Genomic DNA, 21,804 nt, shown 5'->3' with positions numbered 1-21,804 from the left:
TTTGGAGTGTCTAGGGAGTATATTTTTACACAAGACAATGTATTTTCCAGCAAAATTTTATAATTTCGTAGCCCTGTGAAATCAGTTCTTGATCACCCGGAAAGTTTCAGGGCTGGCCTTCTCAGCTGAGGGTGTAGAGTGGCCAGAAATCTCCCAGTTGCCCCAGCAGCTCTGCTTCCAGGGAGTATGCACAGGAGTCTGGGCTGCAGATCACCTAATGGAAGGGCCCTGGTAAGTCTGGCTGCCTTGGGCGTCCCTCCTTGAAGGCTCAGCAAAGATGACTGGGATTGGGAAGCTGCTGCTTTCTGGCCAGGGGCCTAATTGCAGGGTGTTCTTGAACCTCTGAGGCCTCCCTGGTGACCAGAGGGCTCCATTGACTTCCTCTCCACAACTTGACTTTGTCCCAGGTACAGAGCCAGCTTGGTACTCTTGGCCCAGAGTATTGTGTGCTCTCTGGCCTTCTTTGCCTAGGCCAAAGGGCCCCAGGACCAACTTGTCACCCCTTCCCCTCCCTCCAGGGAGGAGTTTCCTTTCCCCAGATCCTCAGCCTCTCACAAGAAAAGGCTGATCAACGGTGCTGGGTTGGCCTTGATTGTACAAGCCATAGGGCTTAGGTTTGGAAATTTGTGAATGGTTTGACCTACTGTATTTAAAATAATTATTTCATTTCTTCATCAGGAGAAAATGGCAAGTTAAATTGGATTGAATATGATATTCTTGGTGAAAAGTACCTTAATTTCATAGATCTCTTTAAGTCCTCAAATTTTAGGACATCTTCAACAATATATTCATTACTATTCATGATTGAAAAGCAGCTTGCTCTGAATTTGCTGTCCATGATCTCTGGTGTCATTGACCACAGGTTTTAATTGTCTTGCCTGTGAGATCTCATGAAAGACATCCTGTGAGAATATTAATAAGTAAATTACAGTTAATCCCCATAGACATTTATGTATTAGGTTTTGTTTTACCATTCAGGCATTCAGTGTGTGTGCCCAGTCCCAGGAGAGATAATGTAGTATTTTAATCTAAAATATCACTAATTTGATTTGGAGCTAACTTTTTCTTTTCCTAAAAAGAAGGGAAAAAAAATACTGCGTTCCACCTTGCCTCGAAGCCCTCTTGAAATATGCTAAAGGTTGTGTTTACTAGTGAAATCTCTCTTTGGATACTTTATTTTTTAGGACTTTTATAAAGAGGATCATTAACATTTCTTTTTTTTTTTTTTTTTTTTTAATTTTTTTTTTTCAACGTTTATTTTTTATTTTTGGGACAGAGAGAGACAGAGCATGAACGGGGAAGGGGCAGAGAGAGAGGGAGACACAGAATCGGAAACAGGCTCCAGGCTCTGAGCCATCAGCCCAGAGCCTGACGCGGGGCTCGAACTCACGGACCGCGAGATCGTGACCTGGCTGAAGTCGGACGCTTAACCGACTGCGCCACCCAGGCGCCCCTACATTTCTTTAAACTCCTTTAACATTGAACCTCTACGGAATCAGTGTTTTCAGGATTTGCCAGAAAAATCTCAAATTAATCTGTATTGTGGTCAAATACTCAAACTGGTAGACCTGATTGGTAAACTGGATAGATTCGCTAGTTGAACTGATTTTATTATAGGTCACCAATTTGAAACTTAGGTCAATTCATATTAGCAGTTTATAAGCCTCAGAATAATTCTTCCTATCTTAAAAAGAACTGAAAGACATTCCATTAATATGCTGTCAGGTCTAGGTATAATTAATTAATCTTTGTTACTCAGACAAATGATTTCCTCTGCTCTTTGGGGACTTGAAATCTTGTTAAAATTTGTATTGGCCTACCATTGATTTCCTTGGTCAAGTATTAGCCCAGTTCTTAGACATTGTTATTAAGCACTGGCTGTTGTCGACATCTATTTGTTAAGCATCTGCCATGCTCTAGGCACTGGGTCAGATGCCAGGACTGAAAAGATTAACGAAGTATCATTTCTTTCTTCAAGTAAGTTATAGCAGAAGGGGCGGGGAATCCAGGAATTAAGATAGATTCCCAAAAGGCAAACTTAAAAAACAAATTGTTTATTTTTTTAGAGCAGTTTTAGGTCACAGCAAAATTGAGCAGAACGTACAGAGATTTCCCATATGTGTCCTACCCCCACACATGTGTAGCCTCTGCCATTATCAACATCACCCACTAAGGTGGTACATTTGTTAAAATTGATGGGCTTACAATGACACATCGTAACTCTACAAAGTCCATAGTTTAGGGTTCACTTGTGGTGGTGTACATTCTGTGGGTTTGGGCAAATATATGATGACACGTGTCCACCTTTATAGTATGATACAGAGTGTTTTCACAGCTCTGAAAGTCCTTGGGCCCTGCCTGTTGATCACTTCCTCCCCCCAGACCCGGAAAACCACTGATCTTTTTACCGCCTCTGTAGTTTTTTACCTTTTCCAGAATGTCTTATAGTTTAGCCTTTTCAGATTGGCTTCTTTCACTTAGTAATATGCATGTCATGTCTTTTTTTCATGGCTTGATAGGGCATTTCTTTTTTTGGCACTGGATAGTATTCCACTGTCTGTGGTACCACAGTTTATCCATTCACCTACCGAAGAACGTTTTGCTTCCAAGCTTTGGCAGTTATGAATCAAGCTTCTGTGTGCAGGCTTTTGTGTGGACATAATTTTTGACGCCTTTGGGTAAATGCCATGGAGTGCTCTTGCTGGGTCGTATTGTAAGAGTATGTTTAGTGTTGTAAGAAACCACAAACTATCTTCCAAAGCGGCTGTACCATTTGGCATTCCCGCCAACAGTAAACGAGAGTTCCTGGTGCTCCCCATCTTCATGGGCCTTTGGTGTTGTCAGTATTCTAGACTTTGGCCGTTCTTACAGGTGTGGGATGGTGTCTCATTGTTCTAATTTGCATTTCCCTGATGACACAGGATGTAGAGCATCGTTTCATAGGTTAATGTCCTCTGCATCCCTTCTTTGGTGAAGTTGTCTGTTGAGATGTGGGTTTGTTTGTTCCGATGGGTTTGTTTGTTTTCTTATTGTTGAGTTTGAAGAGTCCTTTGCATATTTTGGATAACAGTCCTTTATCAGATGTCTTTTGCCACCATTGTCTCCCAGCCTGTGGCTTGGTTTGTCATCCTCTTTAATGCCTTTCATGGAGCAGAAATTTTTAATGAAGTTCAGCTTATCTGTTCTTTCTTTCATGGATCATGCCTTCGGTGTTGTATCTGAAAAGTTATTACCATACCCAAGGTCATCTAGATTTCCTCCTGTGTTATCTTCTAGGAGTTTTATAGCTTTGTGTTTTACATTTAGGCCTGTGATCAATGTTGAGTTAGTTTTTATGAAAGTTGTAAGATCTGTGTCTAGGTTGACATACCTTATATTTGAATAGCACTTTGTCATAAAAAACATTTCATGTTCACTTCTTTTAACCTTCTTTTAATCCTGATATTTTGAAATAGGCAGTGGCATTTCTTTGTTAAAAATCTGAAATTTAGAGCAAATAGGTTGAACTAGGGGGTGGGCAATAAGTTTGGAAAGATAAATTGAGTCAAATCCAATAGGCTTTGCAAACCAGGCTAAGAAATTTGTTTTTTTGTGAGGAAGTTGGAGGCCGGAAGTTTTTTGACAGATGACTGACAAGGTTAGATTTGAGCTTTAGGGCGTCCTACCCAGCCGTGTTGCCTAGGCTGAATTGGACAAGGAAGATTGTGAAGATTGTGAAGGCAGAGATTGTGAAGAGGCTGTTGGATTAGTCTGGACTGGGGGTGATGTGGTCTTAGGATCAGAAAGGTAGCAGTGACCACGAGTAGGAAGGAAACCTCGAGAGACCCATGTCCAGAATCTGGCAGCTTACTGATGAGGCATACGAGCTGAAGGCTGGAGTCAGGGGTATCTCTGAAGCCTCACCTTGGGGCACCAGGAGACTTGGTTGTACCAGAAGTTGGAAAATCAGACAGAACTGAAAAGTCAAGATGATGATTGGTTTGGGACATGTTAATTTTGAGGTACAGGTAGGATATCCAATCCTAGACGTTAAAGAGACATTTTGTAAAGGTGGTATTACAGAGGGTGATGCAGTTGTAGTTGAAGAGAAAAGATTTAGCAGTCACCAGGCATTATCGTGGTGGTAGGTGGAGTGGTGGGAGAATATGAAAGCACCAAGGTACAGTAGAAAGAGCTCTGAAAACAGAACCTTAAGAAATACCCAGCGTGAAAAGACAAAGATGACAAGGAAAAGGAGTCATTGGTAACGTAGGAGAAAATCTCGGCTGCCAGATATCACAGAAGCGAGTCCCAAAAAGAAAGACCGGTCTTTTGGTGTCAGATGGTGCTGAGAGGCTAAAGAGAATGAGGCTGTTGGTTGCCTTTGATAAAAATAATTTGTTGGTGATGATTATAAAAGCAGCAGCGAGTGTTGGTGGGGGGGGGGGGATAGTTTCAGATGGTAGCAGGTGAGTAGCGAAGTCAGCGGGGGTTACTTGGGAGGGATTAGAACTTGGCAAAATAAAAATGGGGCAGTGTCAGAGGGCTGTGTGCAAGCTCTGGTGGGAGAGGTGAGGAACCGCAAAGGATTAGGGAACGACTGGGGTGGTGGTGAGTCCGCAGAGCAGGTCCGGCAGAGGGAGCGAGTAGGGGAAGCACAAGGTGAAACTGATCAGCCGGGATTTTGATTGCGTGGATCTGGCCGTGAGTAGCCGTATCTCACCTTGAGGACTCTTCCTTTGCAAACTCGTTTCAAGAAATTCGGTTTGTGACAATGTGTTATAAATTGTAAGGCAGTATATAAACAGGAGGCGGGATTATTCAAATTTCCAGTCACTTTGAGCAGTGACACCATTTCAGAACTTGCAAGTGCAATCAGTCTTTAATAATGTAATTCTAAGTTGAAAATAATTTTGAACGTACTCTAGCTCCATGAGTGTGAAAAGTGTTGTTAAATGAAGGCCCGGAACTTTTCTGCGGCCGGCATGTAAATGTGAATTATCGTTTACAAAGGAGGAGACTGTGTATATTCTGGGAAGAAAGAAAAGAGTGTTAAAATAAGTAGTTACAGAGCAAAAGCCAGAAATCGCAGGGAAAGGGGAAGTGGAGATCATTCATATGAATAATTGTGGTAGATTGTTTTTCTTTGGTTCTCTCTTTTTTCTTTCTTCCTGGTAGATTAAGAGGACAAGCCTTTGTCTTTAACCACTTTCAGTTACGAAGTTAAGAGTTTATGGCATTTATTGTATGTTCTTGTGTCCACTATAGAGCCCCAGCAGGAAACAGATGACACAGTCAGAACAGATCATTGAAGAACGTTTAGTGAGAGACCAGGTACCGGGGGGTGCCTGGGGTTAAGGACACCGAGGAGGGAGGAGGGGATAGCACCAGGAACCAGCAGTGTCTTGAAGGGACTGCCGTGCTCAGGTGTGAAGGGACAGCTGTGGCTGCATCTGTGGTTGTTGATAGAGAAAACCTACTGCTTCAACCTGGAGCACAGCAGGGACGGCTTGAGGCGGCGGTGAGGCGGGGAATGAAAACCCTGCCTCCCCTTCTTTCTGTCCCCCGTCTCTTGCAGGCACCAGAGATTAACAGGAAGCCGCTGGGCAGGGCGGCCCAAATGATGCACTGTGCAGAGGTCGGCCTGCTGGGGCGTAGGGAGGGGCAGCCTGGAGCGGGAGGGGGACGCTGAAAACGGTGGGCACAGTTATTCCAAAACCTATTGCTTTTCAGCCTGTTGTCCGGCTCTTGAAGGTGATCTGAGTCTTGGGCTTTTCGTAGTCATCTCTGACTGGGAGAAACCTCGGGAAGTGGCCCTGGACTCCCCGAAACCAGCCCTCTGTGAGCTCACAGTTCAGAACACCTGTGCGGGAGAAGCGGGGTTCATGGCCCCAGAGGTCGGGCGGCGGAGCTTGGCTGCTTTTCTTTGAATCCTGACTCTTCGACTTAGTAAAACTCTGTTCCCTTGAGTCAACTTCTTAGCTTCTCTGTGCCGCTTTCCTCTTCTGTAAATGGAAACAACACAGCACATCACAAGGATTAAGTGAGTCAACATGTCAAGGGCTCTGAAAGTTGCCCGGTAGGTACCACAGTTAAGGTCAATAAAATACCAGTTGTTGGGGCGCCTGGGGGGTTCAGTCGGTTAAGCGTCCGACTCTGGATTTCGGCTCAGGTCACGATCTCACAGGTCGTGAGTCGGACTCGGTGCTGACAGCGTGGAGCCTGCTTGGGATTCTCTCTTCTCTCCCTCTCTCTCTGCCCCTACCCCGTGCATGCTTGCTCTTTCTCTCAAAACAAATAAACATTTAAAAAAAAATTTTTTTTTAAGTATCCGTTGTCATAAGGCTCACCTTATCCTTTGCCCTTGCTTCACTGTAAACGGGGCATTTTTTCTTGTCCTCTTTTCAGATTCATTAAAAGTGTTACATGTCACGTGTAGTTCTTAGGATATACTCCTCTCCCAACTACATTTGCCACCAAGGAGGAGCCCTGGGGGTCTAGTCCCTACTCTTACAGTTAATCAAGAAGATCGACAGGATAGTGTCCTTTGAAAATGCTGTCAGAAGTTCTTCTGTGATGTTTTAAAGTTCTTCTTTCCCATCCTCAGTAAGGAATTGAATGGTGTTTGAGAAAAGTGACTCCATTATTACCCCCCTCCTTTCCTTCTTTGCTCCCCCCCCCCCTTCCAGCCAGGTGGGTCACCTACCTCCTGGATTTTGCAGGTGACTTGAATTCACTTACTAAATACACAGTGAGTCAGGTCGTAGGCCAAAATGGATTTAGCTTTATAATTTCAGCAGTAATGGGGGTTGGAAAGAGATATTATGGAAGACGTAATAATACCTGTTTTTAAACGCCTTCAAAAGCGCTTCAAGCATTGTTACGTGACTTTTCACTGAAAGATTTAAAATCCTAGAACCAGGAACTTACACAGTTTGCATTGTCTTTTGCTAACAAGACAGTTAATCAGTTTTCATAGATCTTTGCTCTTCTCTGGGTTTTTGTTGTTGTTGTCGTTTCTTTTTCTTGACAAGCCCTGTATACATTTTTGCTCTTGATAGTGGTGCCCTTTCATAGATACTCTTGCTCCCAAGGTTGGTATTTGGTAGAGAAAATGAAGGACAGAGAAGAAAATGATCACTGCCAGCTGCTTAGTGATTTGTGTGGTGATCGGTTTGATCACTTTGTAAAGGTTGGTAGACTTCTCTGGCCTGTCTATGGCAGGCTAGTCTCTAGTGGACATTTTAGGACAGTTTCAAGTTCTCACCAATTTACTTATTTTCTTACTCAGTATTTATTTTACCTTCAAAATAAATTAGTAAGTGATGTTATGAAAGAGATACTAATGGCTCCTTGAAATCTGTTCGAGCACTACTAATTTCAAAATTGTCAGAGTTTACCAATTCTTTAAAATGGGGGAAATATCACAAGGTGAAAAATAAGCTTTTACGTAAGAACGCTAGAATGTTAAGGTAAAATACTTCCTTGGCTTAAAATCTTTTTGAAAACGGGAATTCAAAATGTTTTCATCAGCTTAAAATTTGCTTTAAAGTTCTTTATTTATCACCCCCAAATTCCTTCCGTTTTGATTTCTAACATTAAGTTTGTTTTAATCGTAAGTTGAAATTCATATAGACTTTTTCAGTAGGAGCATGTCTAAGTTTATCCTATACCTGGTTAAAAACACCATTTTCCCTAACCTGTCAACGGCTTAGTTGAGCAGTCAGACTGTATTATTCGGTATCTTGTCTGACAGGAGGACAGCAGTCCAAAGAGAAAGATAACACAAATTGGTGCCACACTTCGATAAATAGAGACATTTTATTTTTCACCAAGCTGATTCGATCCAGTTCAGTTAACTCTTTTTCCCCCTGAAGGACAGATCAAAAAAAGGCAGCCGTGAATGACTGAGTTTGTCATGTGTTTGACACGTCAGTGTGTGAAAATAAAGCCGGCCACAGTGGAGGGGCTGCGCCTTTGGATTTCAGACAATGCCCCGTGCAAGAGCCCTGTCCCTCTGCTCTGCGCTGTGGGCCGCTGGACAGTCCCAGCCCTCAGCCAGAGCGGGGAACCTGGGGACGGCTGGCATTGTTGCGCACGACCCCCTTTTCCCTTCCAGCCTGCGACCGTTGTGATGTAATCATCCCTAAGAACTCTCGGGCATTTTTCAGACTGCCACGGTTTCACTTTAGTTCCATAGGCTAAAGCTATTGGTTATTACGTGATGGTGGTGGTGTCGTGATTTGGGTAACACGTGTGTCCTAAATGTCTCCTTTCTAAAAATCTGTGTTACAATAATTACACCACCAGTATTTCTCAGTTCAGTAATTTCTTCTTGAGATGCAGAATGAAATGTCTATCAGCATAATAATGTTTATGATACTTGTACGGTCATAATTACTTCTTGTAATGCTGTCATTATACCACGGGACATGAATTGCCTAAGTGGCATTTATGAAGGAAGATTTAAATTGTCAAAACCCTGCCTGTTGCTCCACGGACCAGGTCTAGGAGCCCCATCTTCTGCACCCAAAGCCTTCAGGGACTGCTTTCCCCTCCCCCCCCCCCCCCCCCAGCACAGCCCTGCGTTCTGGTCTCGTCAGTGTCCTGCCAAGGCACCGCTGTCGCCCAGCCCCAGGCGCCACGGCGTCTGTCTTCGGAGCCCTCTCTCTCTGCCAAACCCATCCTTCACTTGATCTGGAATCCTGCTTTTCCCTGGACTTTGGCCTTGCTCAGCTAATTGCTGTGGTGGGACATCTCCTTCCTCCGTGTGGTCGAAAGCTTGGACTCTCAAGGGCGTGCTCCCCACCTCCCCAGCCACGGCTCTGCCGTGTACCCACTCAAAGGGAGGTGGTGTTTCTTTTCTGGGTAATCCACGCGTCCTGCCCGTTCCGGGCCTCAGCCGTGCCGCCGGTGCCCAGTGAGCAGAGAGCAGGGCTCGGGCTCTGTGTCACAGTGAAGAGGACAGATTTGAGGGCCAGACACCCCACCCCGACTCTCTTACCAGCCGTGGGACCACACTCAACCTACCTAACCCGTCTGCGACTCGTTTCCTTATTCTGAAAATGAAAGTCATACCCACCTTGAGGGTTGTAAAGATTAAATGGGTTAATTTTGGTCAGGTGCTTAGAATCGTATCTGGCACAGTCCAAGTGCTGGGTAGATGTTTACTCAGTAATTTGCTGAACACGTCCTGTGGGTCACTCTGCTGGGTGTTGTCCATGTTGCTAACTCTTCGTCTTTCCGGAGTCTGTGTGCAGGTGCATCCGCAGCCCCATTTTACAGACGACGCACCGTTAAGTGACTCGCTCAGGGTCACACGGCAAGATTAGGGCAGAATCAGGATTTGCGTTGATGCCACTTGGCTCCGGGGCCCTCGGTCACTCCTCTCCTTTAACCACTGAGGCGTGCTGCAGCCCCGACTGTAAATCGCGTTGTCCTTGAGACTCAGTGGGACGGAGGGAAACGCAGCTGGATGTGTCTCTTGTCCTCTTCGGGACAGCGGTGTGCTGTGAGGCGACGGCCGGGAGGGAGTCGTCCCACTGGTCTGCCGTGGGCCGCCTTGGACTGAAAAATGGGCAGGACGGGAACCGCACGTGTTAGCTGCTCCCACGGCACCCCCGGCCTAGCTGTGCCGTACGATAACGGATTTTATTTTTGGTATTTTCTCTTAAGCCACTCTTTTGTCAGGCTCTTGCGGCTTTGCTGGCACCACTGACTCTAGTCTGGAACCATACAGAACACCACAAAGACAGGGAAGGAGAGAGTGGCTCAGCCACGTCAGCCTGCTGACGGCGTGTTCGTTTGTAGGTATTTAAAACGTGTGTTAATATGCTCTGCCGTGGCACCCGGCTCTACTGAAATACCAAATTTATCCACAGGGATTCTAGCTAGAGAAGGTCAGCAATCGGTTCTGGAAGCTTGTACTCCAGATCTTAGTCCTAGCCGATGAAACGTCGGGTTTGTGAGTTATTCTCCCGCGCAGGTACGTGCACAGAGGCCCTGCAGATTGACCGCTTGGGCCGTGCACCTGCAGCGATAGGGATTTTCCAGACGTCGCATCCAGCTGAGACTTTTCGTGCACACCGCCAAAAGTTTTAAAAGTGAATTTCTTCAAAGGATTCCAATTATTTGGCTGATAAAGCACAGATAATGAAAAAAAATGTATACTTTACAGTTAAGTCTTTTTGTTTGGGAGAAGGGGGGTAAAAAGGTTCTGAGGACAGTAATGCTTTGTCGAGGCTCTAATGTCCAATACTCTTAAGTGCCGGGTCAGAGTTAAACTTGAATGGCAATGATGAAATATTTACTCATCAGATGGCTTTGAAGTTCAGCCTCTTTTTGGTCACAGCCCCTTCCTAATGGACATGTTTCAAAGAAGAAAATGATTATATAGCATTCAGCTGTGACGTTCTCTACTCTCTGCATGGAAGAAAAACACATTTTGTTTGGGTCCATTTGGGTATTTAAATTTTGAAGGCCAGTTGCTTGGAAATCACATTAATGACGGAAATCGTTCATACAACTCTGACTCCATTCTCATTGAGAGGATAGTGTATAAAAGTTAATTTTTCTAATACCTGTATAATGTTTTTAAAAGATTGCTTTAACTCATGTATTCTCCAGTCTTTCCAACCTACATTTATTGAATTCTCCATAGTTTATAGTACAAGGCTTGAGGTGAGTGCATGTATGTAAAATGAGTAAGTTATAAAATTCAGTTTTATAAACTCTCCTGCTGGGTAAAATCGATTATGTTTAAAGATGTTTAGAAACTGTATCTATTTATATATAGTTCTTCAGTTCTGATAATAACTGGAGGGTTTTCCTTTAAAGTTTAAAATTATAGATACTTTAGGATGTTGAGTAAATACTGTTTTTCTTCTACCTCCTGGATTAGGTTTCATTCGTCCAAGTAAATTAGGACTTTAGAAATTGTTTGTGCAGTGTGGGTTAAAAACGTTACGTTTTTGTTTCCTCAACCACTGTGGACTGTGTGATATGCTTTTAACATGGATGTTTGTCTTTTGTTACTCAGTTTTCATATGAATCCAACAAGCAATGAGGACCTCAGGAAAATCCCGGTAAGTTGCCGAGGGGGGGGTTAGTGCATCATCAGAAAAGAAACCACACACTGACCTTCTGCCTGGCATACATTTTTGAAAAAACCTCCATCCCGAACCCCTCAGTTACCTTTGGGTTATAGCTTGATGTGGTCATCTGGGGAGAAAGAAGAAAAGCAAAATTCAAACTCAGTCTTTAACGTACGATAGGGCGTGACTTTATGATGTGTAGAGATTCAAGCAGTATCAGAGTTATAACTGAAGCCAATTTAGAATCTACACATTTTGTTTACAGGCTTTTAAAATTAATGTGAAAGCTGTAGGTCAAGGTCAACATCACGGTTATGAAATGAGAGCGTGGGGAGAAAATGGACGTTTTTTGTTGTTGTGACAAAGATCGAAGAAAGAATAAAACTGCCTGTTAACTTTCAACAATAGGAAAAGCATCTTGGCAAGAGATCGAGGTAACCGGGAGAGTCTTTTAAAGAACCTTTAGGACACTTACCTTCTTAGAACAAAACCAAATATATTAACAGGCTTGGAAGCGACCATCTCAATGTAACTCACATTTTGCAAGGATCATTCAGATATCTTAACTTCATTTTACTGTGTTTGAAGTCCAGGTTTGGATCTCTGTTCAGAGTTCACTGCATCTTCAGTCGATTCTAAAAGCATTAAAATCTAGAGAGTAAGTTACTGTACAAAAATATGGGCACATGTTCTCGGTGGAAAACTGGATTCCCACTGAATAACAGAAATAGAGCCTTTATTCCAAGAGGCTGGTGGTTGCTGTTTGAACCATCTGTCCTTAATGTGTGTGATCCAGATGTATAATAAGAATTTTTTAAAGCAATAACATATCGCAATTTTCTATGATGTGATATGCCTAGAAGAAACTGGGGTGGTGTATAAACCGTTCTAAATGTAGTTATTTGTATTTAAAATTATAGAAAACATTATAGAAGCAGAGGACTTTGTACTGCATTTTTGCTGTTTTATGTAAATGATTTATAAGTTTTGATGTTCCATAAATACTCGAGTCTTTATAATATGGCAGTCTGGCGAGAAATGTCAGAATATATGAAGTCAGCCTTTGATCAGATAGTAAAATGAATTCTATCAGGCGGTTACTTAATCTCAAACAAAATGCAACATCAAAAAATCGATTTAATGTGCAGCTATTGTTTATTAAGTAACCTTAATTACAATTTCTGTGTGCTTGTAAATGTACTTTTCCCAATCTTGTGATTTATTGCCGTAAAAGCATCCTTAGAATTCTTTAAAGAAATATAAATGTGAAAATTGTTTTAGTTAAAGGATTTAAAGGTGATAAAAGAATCCTTGATGTGCGATTCTTTTTCTCTGGAATACTAACTCTTCTAAATGACAGTTGAAGGATTACTAGGTGTTGTTAATTTACCGCAGGATGCAATTAAGAGGAGAAAGCTCATCCTTCTCCGGATCGTTATTGAGGGAAAGCATTTGAACAATTCTTCTGTTGAAGATTATAAGATGTTTGAAGTAATTTACATTAAGTTCTCCAATAAGAGCCATCCCCCGAGTTATTTTTTCCCCTTCTGGGCCGAGTATTTTGTAATTAAGTTTGTATGTCTTCCACGCTGGTGCCAACACCTGTCTGTGAAAGCGCAGTGTTTAAACAGGAGCAGTAGCCAGTTGAAAGGGCAGCGCGAGCTCTTTAAGGCCTAATTAAGAACTGAAAGGGAGGTGAAGGCAGTCGGACAAAAGATGTGAAAGTAGCTGAGATGATATTCCCAGAGCAAAGTTCCTCATTAGAACAATAATGAGAAGATCAGAGAATGCCAAGCCTTCATCTTTCTGTCTCTTTCCCCTGGCCGCCTTGGATGGCAGTTAGTGCCCCACCAATATTTGGTTGCCAGGACAACCTCTCTTGAAACCTCCAGTTATTTTGAGTCCTGATAATTTGCTTTTGTTTAAATTTCAATATTGCAAAAAATATACATTTCCCGGTGTAAAAGGCTAGGCTACGTGTGAAGTAAAAATAGCTCCCTGGTAATTCTCAAAAGTCTCTCGTACAACTGTGTCACTTAAAGTTCCGATTGGAAAACTTCACGTCACGGTTCTGCTGTCCTCTCACCCGGTCCCCACTGTCTGATATCTGCGTATGGAAATTTTGAACCGAAGTTCCGTGGGGATGACAAAGGATGGGTCGTGAGAGGGGAAGAGAGAAGACAAATTTACGTTAAATTTCAATATAAGAAGACAGCTTAAAAACATACGTGCTGTCTGTACGGGGTGCTGGAGGAATAAATACTGAGTACCTAGGAGCCCTGCTGGGGTTATTTGAGCCTCCACCACTTTGGAGGTTTCTCCGTTTTAGAAGTTCTTTTGAGAACAGTGTTAGAAATATCTTTTGGAAAAATAATTAATTTTTATATTTGCCTGAGAGTTTTCCTCTTCAAGCCAAAGAACTTCTGTAACCAGCAAATAACTCCATTCCCTATTGTGTGTGTTAATGTTAGTCTGTATTATTTTGTTGGGAATTGTACCAACGAACAGAAGGAGACATCTATATGTCTTCACTGAATAGGTCAGTCAGTGTAAGCATCTGATGCCTAAAATTAGAAGGGTTAACTGGCTTTCAACTGTGGGATGAAACCTGGAACTAAGCACAAAACTGTTTTTAATTATTTTATATTCTTTTCCAGAATATAGTTTATAGTACATGTGTTTCTAAGATGTTTTCCTGCCTAGAAACTCAATGCAGAAATTTGGGGGGAAATTTTCACATAAAAGGACAAATGGAAAATTTATTGAGAAGGCCAGAAATGTATTTCCAGGAAATCTGTCTATATATAAGTATTAGATGGTCGGGAGGGGGGACAAAAATAAGCCAAATAGTGGCTTTTCTATGCCAGATTATGGCTTTAAAGCGTTGAGCAGTATTTATGGTAATTGTTTTGAGAGATTAAATTGTTAGATCGATTCATATCATGGCTTTCATGTAAACTGCACATGTCAAAATAAGGATTCTTTGACATGTTCTTCATCCTCATTGTCTTCACAGAAATGTTTAAAAGCGATTTCCATTACATTATCTGATAGTCCTGGTGTGGTGTTAAATATAACCATCTGAATGATTTTCTAACTGTGTATCGTCACTTAATTAGTTTGGAGGAATCAGTTCATATATGTGTAATTTGATTAAGATTAGAGAGACTCAGGCTGACGCTGTTATTATGTTAAACTAAGAAACACATAAAACAGTCAACTCGGCAGTAATGAACCCCATTTAGTGCAATTTCATTAACCCCTGCAGTTCGCCCAAGAACTCTGTTTTTCGGTAAAGTTTTATTAGATAAATGAAGTCACATGAGTTGGATGTCGCTACTTTTTTAAAAATGGAGTTCAGAAAAAAATTGCTTTGTAGACCAGGAAATCTTAGAATTGAAAGGAACCGTGGAGAACATCTCATTTATCAGATAAGGGAAGTGAGGCCTAGGCCGGTATCTGTCTCAAATCTATGCAGAATTACTTAGGTTATAGTAAGAAAGTTTAGCTTATTTTTAAGACATTTAAAAAATATACTTACTTCAATATTGAGTACTACTGTAGCTTATCTTTTCTTTAGAAATCTGCTTAATGTAATAAATGTTTAACAAGAATGTGGTTAGGAAATTAAGAAGTTTTATATCTCTAAACTGCTCGTGACCAGTTATGTAAGTTAGTAAACATGTGAGTCTGTGTGTGTGTGTGTGTGTGTGTGTGTGTGTGTATAGTCTTATTATTACAAAAGATTGAGAGAGAAGAGAATAAAAAGTAAACCAACACTTCTCTCCAGAGTTGTTGTGAAGTAATATTCTTAAATGTTTTTAGGGACAAAGGTAATATGACTCCTAAAGTTGTATCTGCTCCCAGTTTCTAGTGCTAAAATAAGTTGTTTTAAATATAATCTTATGGAATTGAAGCTCACTTTTCCATTAGCATCTGCTCTGTCCTTTCTGCTAATCTGTTGGAGGCTTTTATTACTTGTCTTTAATGTTTCATTCAGTAGCTTTACAACTAAGCTCCTCCAAATGATCCTACCCACTGCTCCCATTTTAATTTTCCTAGAACTTCGCTTTAATCATACTCTGCCTCTGTGTAGAAACCTTCCATGGCTTCCTCACCATTGCAGTAAGTCTCAGAAGTCCTTAATAATAGCATCCAGCATCCTTGACAGTCTGTCGGAACCTACCATTTCAGCCTCTTGGCACTCTGTCCTGAACCTTATTTTCCAGCTGTTCTCCACGGATTACCTACTGTTGACCCTTATGCCTTGAATCACGTTTCCTCCTTTAAACGAGCAGAGCGCACTGCTTCAGATGCCCATGGCGTTGGATCAGTTTTGGGTCCTGAATTTTTCCTTTATCCTTGAGAAGGGAGTGACTTTGATAACCTAAGCATCGAATGGGTATCTGTACTTCAGGTGTTTCTCCGGACAGCCAAAGTCAAGGTGCCAGGGGGGAGGAGGGGTTACAAAGTTACACTTTGACTTTCCTCATGAGCACCAGACACATATCAAATTAAAGTAGATCCTGAAAAAGGACTAAAGACAAATTTAACCCAGTGGAGAGAAAAAAGAGTCAAAGGCCTTTCTGCATTTACCCAGCAGTCCCCGTTCTCTACCCTCCACTGGATAGATTAGATCAGTTAGTCCTTAAGAGCTAGACCCGTTTCCTCAGTATTACAGGGTTTTTTTTTTTTTTTTCCCTTAAAGCCAAATGGAAATGTTTTGAAAGAAAGTGATAAAAACCTTTTTTAAGTTGTTGATTAAGGACAGAACTGTGTAAAAAAGGCATCAAAGTTGTTACTTTATATTTGGACATATATATATATTGCATATATACACATACACTATAATGAAAAATCTAAATACTCCACACCATAGGTGACGTTCCAGTGCTGTTTTGATTAAATTTATGACAGATGTTTTTCTTTTAATATTAGAATGCTTTGTAATAAAGGTCACATCCATGTCTTTTTCTGTTTTATTATTTTTGTGTAAAAAGGAACATTCATCAATAGGATAAAGTTAGCAAAATAAGTAAATGAGTGAGGGAGAGAACACAGATCCACTAATCCTAAGTGTTAGTTAGCATGATTGTAGTTGAACTCTGAGTTTCCTAATAACCAGGGCAAAAAGGGAAATGAGTTATGTGGGTAGTAGTCCCAGGAGGAGGAAATAGACCAGTTACTGAGGGGAGAAAAAGCTTTGTTTGCCTCTAAATTAAAACAGAAATTACTCCCATGGGTAATTACTTCTTACAAGGCTGCTCATTGGTTTAATTCTGAACGACTTGAACATTTTACAGCAAATTGGAGAAGCAGATTTGATACGGCTGCTTTTTGAAACCATCTACAGTAAAAAGCCAAAGTCATAGCATTAAACCACAGTTCAGTAGAAGCAGTTCATGAGGGCTAAGCTATTGTGCAAATGTATACTTTTCCATGGCTACTTCGAGTTTTTCCAAGTCAAATCTTAGAGATCTTTAGTCTTTGTCTATTTTAATTATGTTTGTGGTAGAGCATTTTATCTCTTAATCCTAAATTGTGTGGTCAATTTCGTCTATTAGGACACTGTCCACAACGTAAGGAACCGTTCTAGAAAGATTTAGAATCACAATCGAGGCTTTGGTGTGTCCGCCCTAGTTCTTGCCTCAGGACTGGCTAGCCACTCTGAACGTCACATTGGTTCTAGCCGAGGACACAGAAGAAACTTGATCGGGGTTTGAAAAACCAAAAGTTGAAGTTCCAGATAATTCTTAACTTGCCGTCCCCTCCCCCTGGCCATGTTCTGTCTACTGAAATGACCACCTTTCTCCTCTTCCAGGACAGCAACCCTTTTGATGCCACCGCAGGGTATCGTGGTCTGACCTACGAGGAGGTCCTGCAGGAGCTGGTGAAGCACAAAGAGCTCCTCAGGAGGAAAGACACGCACATCCGGGAACTCGAGGACTACATCGACAACCTCCTCGTAAGGGTCATGGAGGAGACGCCCAGTATCCTCAGAGTGCCATACGAACCGTCCCGGAAAGCTGGCAAGTTCGCCAACAGTTAATAAGCCAGTCGTACTGTGCTTGCGTTAGGGGCAAGAAGAAAAGAGACAAAGGAAGAAGGAAATCTCGGGACTGCGAGAAACCACATGATCAGGCTTCGTTACATACTCGCCTTCATGGCGAAAAACTACGTCCCGTGTAAATACTAGCAGGGACTCTCAAGAGTGACCTGTGAAGTGAGCTAAATTACTTACACTTTTAAAGTGAAAAGGGGCCAGATTCTCCACGAATAAGCAGTTCCTTCGGCTTCACTTAGGTGCTGGTGTCGCCCACGAACCTGCCATAGGCCTAGGGGCAGCTTCGGAAGTACACGACTCGTGATTCCTCAGGAATAGATTTCTCCTAAAGCAGAATCGACGCCGTGGCCGGTTTCTCAGAAGTCGGGTTTGTAGACACATTTAGCTGCAGGAATACCGTTCATTGTAAACACTCAGAAAAGAGTTCCTATTTTATATGCATCCGTATGTGTACATGAATATATGTTCATGTATCTTTGTGTATAAAATACATGCATATACCTCATATATACATGTGTTTTTAAAACATTTAAGAACAACTGGTTGCCTCTAAAATTAAGACACCAATTTCTCAATGTGAAAATCTATGTGTGCTCTCTCGATGCAAAACGAAATCGTCATCGCTACCGTATCACGTACGGTTTGTTACCGGGAAGCTGCTTCAGATCGCTCTTGACTTTGTGAACCTTGGTTTCACAGAGCTGCTCCCCTGTGTTATTCCGGTATCAGATGTTGCTCTTTTTCTGAAAGGAATGATCCAAAGTTTTGTGAGTTTTCTTTTTGTTTTTGTTTTTGTAGTTTTTTGAAGCATGACCTATTTTAGGAAACTTGATTAGCTTCACGAGAGTAACTTGTCTTCACGTTTGAGTTTCGTTTAAGTCCAAGAGAAGCTAAGGTCGTCTGTTTTGTTGAGATTCTGAATGCCTTTAGATCACTAGCCCGAAAGATATTAGGAAGTTAGATCTGAAAATCATTCTGAGGGGAAAAAAGGAGGTGATCGTCTGATGCCTGATAACCCAAAGCAACGAGCAAATTCGAGGAATGAAGAATTAGGCTTAGTTTCAAGTTACGTAAATAATAGAACAGATGGTTGCATTTGGGTCTTGAACCAGAAGAAGAGTCCCCGAAGGAAGAGTGAATCGTTGGAACAGACCTTCACTAGCGTGGCCCTGGACACAGTTGTACATCTGCCCTTAAGAATTGGTTTATCACAGAATTATATGTTGGCCCTTTTCTTAAGTCAGTTCCCCCCAAATGCCAATGCTTCCAAGAATTATCTTGATATATTTGTACGAAATTAGCCTGAAATTTACAGTGGAAAACAGTGGTCTAAAAATATCGCTAATCATCTGCTTATTTTTTCCCGTAAAAATCTAAAATAAATTATGAAACACTGAATCTGTGTCTCCAGTTTTCAAAGGGAAAATTTGCTTTTCTCTGGAGACATCTCTGCAGTCTCTTAATGAACCTCAGTTTTGTCTAATATTTATCTCTATGAAGACTCCATTGAAAGTTCAATGCAAAGCAGAGAGAAGAGTTTGGCTCATTTTAATATTCTGAATCAGATAATACTTGGCCAAGTTTAGATTCATAAGCTAAAATTGCTTGTTTGTGTTAGCTGACTCTTTAGTTTTCCTATGAGAGCATACATTTGGAAATTCTGAGAACTTCTCCTACATACAAAAAATTAGGATTTTTTTTCTTTTTTCAAAAATTAAATAACTTTTTAAATGAAGAAATGGAGAAGGAAAAATAACTTCCACCAACCTTTTTTTCCCCACTTATAAATTTCTGTAATGACCCTCAGAATTTGGTTTATTAGTATTTTATTTTCCCATTTGAGGTCTGAGTCATTTTTTTTTAACACGGTGCCACTTTTAGTTAACATTTTATTAAATATTACAAAACTTTCAGCATTTTTTTTCTGATGTTAGTACAACCGAAGCTCTCCTTACACTTTTTAAAATACTAAAGTCCATGTGTTTGCAGTATTGTGATAGATTATCTGCCGATACTTCAATATGCTTTGGCCAAAAGATGTCCGTTTCGTATTGGGGATATGTTTTACGTAAATCGAGTTCATTAAAAAGCATTACTCAAATATTGCCCTTTTTATGAGGAAATTTACTTTTGAGGAGAGATTCTTTGCCAATATGAAACTGTTAAGGATTAGACCAATCAGATGTGAATGATTTGGTTATAACTGAATCGATACTTTTGTTTTTAAATCTAAGACAAGACTTGTATTGAAAACTGAATCAGCACTTGTCATGGCCGATTGTCGGCACTTGGGTCCAGGTGTCGTTCCAGTGTTTATGAACTTCCACTCATGACCCAGAGTACAACTTCGTGTACGTTTTCGTAATTGGTCACTACAATATGCTAAAGTCAAAAAGTAAAAATGAGTTCCCAAGTAAACACATCAGTGTTTCCGTGTTTGGACAGAAGTGCAAACAGAGTAGTTTTAGTTTCTAATGTTGTAGGAAAAAGGCCATCAAGATCAGTAGGAAAAAGGCCATCAAGATCACCTTTAGTTAATTTCTCCAAAATGTGACTTTTAAGCATTCCAATGGTGTATTTTGTTAGTAGCGTAGAAATAGAAATAAAATACGTGTGCTCATTAAATAATGCACAGCACAATAGACTTTATAAACAGATTTTACTTCTGCTTTTATGCTGAAAACTGCATGCGGTAGGGCATTCCCACTGTGAGAGAATTTCCTGAAATCCCAGAATGGGTATCTATCCTAAACCTATCTTCGGCGAACGTACTTCTGTTACCGATAAAAGTATTCCTGCTATTATTTTCATAACAGTGTTTTACAGTTGGTTCCCTTCCAGTTCCAAAATTTGGCTTTGAAAGTTGAACACGCTGTCTGTCCTACCATCCCATGCGTCAGGTTTCGTTTTCTGAATACCAGGGTCAGACCTGGGAAATGTGTATAAAGTGACCCGTCACCCATTCACGAAAACGTTTAGATATTTCTTTGTGCCGCTGTATTCTGCATTGAGCCCAGTTTGCCGTCCTCCCGGGAACGTCCTATCATCCATAGACTATGCACAGCTACGTCTATTGCTTTTGGCAGTAAATGAAGATTTACTTGTAATTTTCCAGCTGTGAAGATGTTGCCTCGTATTGAAAAGGATTTCATGAATGGACACCTAAGTACAACTCAGCGCATTAGTGACAGACTTGCTTTCCTCACATCCGTCCATCACCTTTTCCTCCAGCCTCGCCTCCCTCCTGCCTCCCACCCCCATCACAGTGCTTATTGTTTAGCAAGGAGAATCTTAAAACAGAAACTAAAAAACTGCTGTCTTCAATGTATCTAGTCGTTGTTACACTGGAGCTTGTTATTTTCCCTCTGTAGCCTTTTTAGGAGAAGCACCCTACCTTGGATTTGTAAATCCAGCCGAAACTTTTTGCTGTCCACGTGTTCACGTGTCTTCTAGATAGGCTAGGTGTCGTGTGTGTGCGTGCGCATCAAGCATGCTCATTCACTTGACGTCTTTGAAGTAGGAGGTAAAGGACCACGGTGCCGCCGGTTTATGGAGATGTAGGGGTCTGTCAGCACACATCGCAGGCCCCCGTTTCCACAGCTTTATAACCTGAATAATCCAGATGCAATCATTGGAAGTATTTAATATGCAATAGGTAGCACCTTAACTAATTAATCTGCATATGAAGGGTTTTCTGATGTATTTAATAGGAAGTGTAGAAGCTTTCGAGCATTAAACTAGAGTTGACGTTTTATTTCATTTATTTCCTATGTCGACATTGGCATTTTCCACTCTTACGATGGAATGGAAGTCTGTAAGAAAACGATACATTGGACTCATTAATCCTTGAAGCTCCCAGGTGGTTCGTTTTTTGAGGTACAAAAAAAAAAATGCTGCAGATCTGTAAGTGTATATATTTAGCAGGTATTTGAAAGATAAAAGCATTATTTATAACTGATGAGTATTACACTTAAGTAAAAAGCTCTGGAAACTTGTATACATTTTTTTGCAGGTACAAACTCAAAAGTCTGTAAGCATTGCATACGTGACAGCTGTATAATTTATGTAATCTGATGCATGAATCAGAATTTTATATAATATATAAGTATTGATTTATTATAGTTGATTAAAGTGTCTAATCTTAATTCAGTTGTCATAATTTACTTTATTTTTTTATTAAAAAAATTTTTTAATGTTTGTTTATTTTTGAGAGAGAGAGACACACACACACACAGAGCGCAAGAGGGGGGAGGGGGCAGAGAGAGAGAGGGAGACACCGAATCCGAAGCAGGCTCCAGGCTCCAAGCTGTCAGCACAGAGCCTGACGCGGGGCTCGAACCCACGAGCCATGAGATGGTGACCTGAGCCGAAGTCGGCCGCTCAAACGACTGAGCCCCCCGGGCACCACTGGTTGTCATAATTTCTTGCTGCAGAGAAGACTGTAGGATGTATGCATTTGTACGTGAGTCCTTTGAAAAGTACTTAGGATGCCTCTTACTTGATGTATTACGATAGCAAGTGTATTTTAAGGCCTAAACTCACTTCACTGCGGAAGTTGTTTTGCAAAGTGACTCAGAGTGGTTTTCCAGCACCTTAGAGTGGACGTTCTTCAACAGATGTGTGAGTGCCCTCTGTGTGTGAGGCATCCCCTCACAAAACTGGAACTTA

General features: G+C 41.3%; 1 protein-coding gene across 2 annotated transcripts in view; it reads left to right on the top strand.

The window, feature by feature from the left end:
- Nucleotides 1-21,281, top strand: part of RAB11FIP2 (RAB11 family interacting protein 2) — a 42,935-nt gene extending 21,654 nt beyond the window's left edge. The window contains exons 4-5 of one of the 2 annotated variants that reach the window (XM_045439096.1): nt 11,018-11,063; nt 16,894-21,281. In XM_045439096.1, the coding sequence (XP_045295052.1) occupies nt 11,018-11,063; nt 16,894-17,121 (274 nt within the window). In that variant the 3' untranslated portion in view covers nt 17,122-21,281. Of the gene's footprint in view, nt 1-11,017; nt 11,064-16,893 lie in introns of those variants that run through there. The other variant, XM_045439097.1, reaches the window with a different exon arrangement.
- Nucleotides 21,282-21,804: the final 523 nt, after the last annotated feature.

This window comes from Leopardus geoffroyi, chromosome D2 (genome assembly GCF_018350155.1).
Source record: "Leopardus geoffroyi isolate Oge1 chromosome D2, O.geoffroyi_Oge1_pat1.0, whole genome shotgun sequence".
Taxonomy (NCBI): Eukaryota; Metazoa; Chordata; class Mammalia; order Carnivora; family Felidae; genus Leopardus; species Leopardus geoffroyi.
This window is presented reverse-complemented; position numbering and strand designations above follow the sequence as displayed.